General features: G+C 46.8%; 1 protein-coding gene across 2 annotated transcripts in view; it reads left to right on the forward strand.

Moving 5' to 3' along the window:
- LOC103156754 (sodium channel protein type 5 subunit alpha-like) overlaps window positions 1-1,164 on the forward strand; it is a 60,791-nt gene that overhangs the window by 30,068 nt on the left and 29,559 nt on the right. Inside the window, exon 14 of one of the 2 annotated variants that reach the window (XM_016664565.1) lies at window positions 109-232. In XM_016664565.1, the coding sequence (XP_016520051.1) occupies window positions 109-232 (124 nt within the window). The remainder of the gene's footprint in view (window positions 1-108; window positions 233-1,164) is intronic. The other variant, XM_016664566.1, reaches the window with a different exon arrangement.

Raw genomic sequence — 1,164 nt, forward strand, 5'->3', positions numbered from 1 at the left:
GATCCGGTCCAGACCCAATCTGGACCTGGTCCTGATCCGGTCCAGACCCAATCTGGACCTGGTCCGGACCCGGTCAGCTCACCACATGGTTGTTTCTGGTTTCTTCAGCAGAAAGAGGAAGTCAGCCTGTCAGAAGGCAGCACAGTGGACCTGAGGAAGCCTGGCGAGGAAGAGGACGAGTACTCAGAGCTGGCCGAAGAGGCCATGGACCCGGACAACTGCTTCCCTGACGGTAGGAACCGGCCCGGTTCTGCAGAACACGCCGACCCGGTGGTGGAGCTCCAACTGGACGTAGTAAAGTTTTCACAGCCCTGAAACGTTTTTCCAGTCAGTCACGTTAACAAGCTGCTGTAGTTTCTCTACAGTCCAGTTCACATGAAACCACCAAGGTTCTTCATCCTCATGCATAAATGTGAGTTTATAGCAGATTTTATGCAAAACGCATCAAACTCTTCGGGTTTAGATCATCCTAACTCCCTCCAGCAGGAGGCAGTGTTTCCTACTTTCTTCCTCTGCTGCCTCATCCTCACTAAATGTCCAGTTACAGTTTGTCATCGACTAATGAAAAGTCACATTTACTGTCAGACACAAGATCTCTAATTTCCTTCCAGTAACAGAACGCCACAAAGTCCGTGAGCAAAATAATCACAAAATCCTGACAGGACTGAGTTTTGTTTCCATCCAGTTGAAGTTTTAAAATGTCACAAAAATAAGAAAACAAATGAGTTAGATGTGTTCTCTTGACGGGTTTGGAGGGAATCAGTCGGGTTACACAAAGCAGAAATTCATCAGGTGTTGATGCTCCGTAACAAACAGGAAGTCGAGGCTAACGACCTCGGACCGTCGTCCTCTGCTGGGACGAGACGATCGCAGCGAGGCGGCTGTTACCAACATGTTACAGACCAACACATGTTAGAGGAAGGAATCCAAGTGAATGGGAGAAAACCCAGACTGAGCAGTGAGGTGAGATTTGAATGAGCTAACATGGACCAAACATCTCAGAAAACCAGACGATCCTCCAGGCCGAGGTTTGGATTTCTGCCTCCATCCTTTTCAGAAGAAACGGTTATTTTTTAAATTTATTGTTTCCATCCACCTTTAACATTTCAAAATGTCTCTGATGACTCTTCTATGATTGAAGACAACATGATGAATGTTGGTTGA

Source organism: Poecilia formosa, unplaced genomic scaffold, assembly GCF_000485575.1.
Source record: "Poecilia formosa unplaced genomic scaffold, Poecilia_formosa-5.1.2 Scaffold497, whole genome shotgun sequence".
NCBI lineage: Eukaryota > Metazoa > Chordata > Actinopteri > Cyprinodontiformes > Poeciliidae > Poecilia > Poecilia formosa.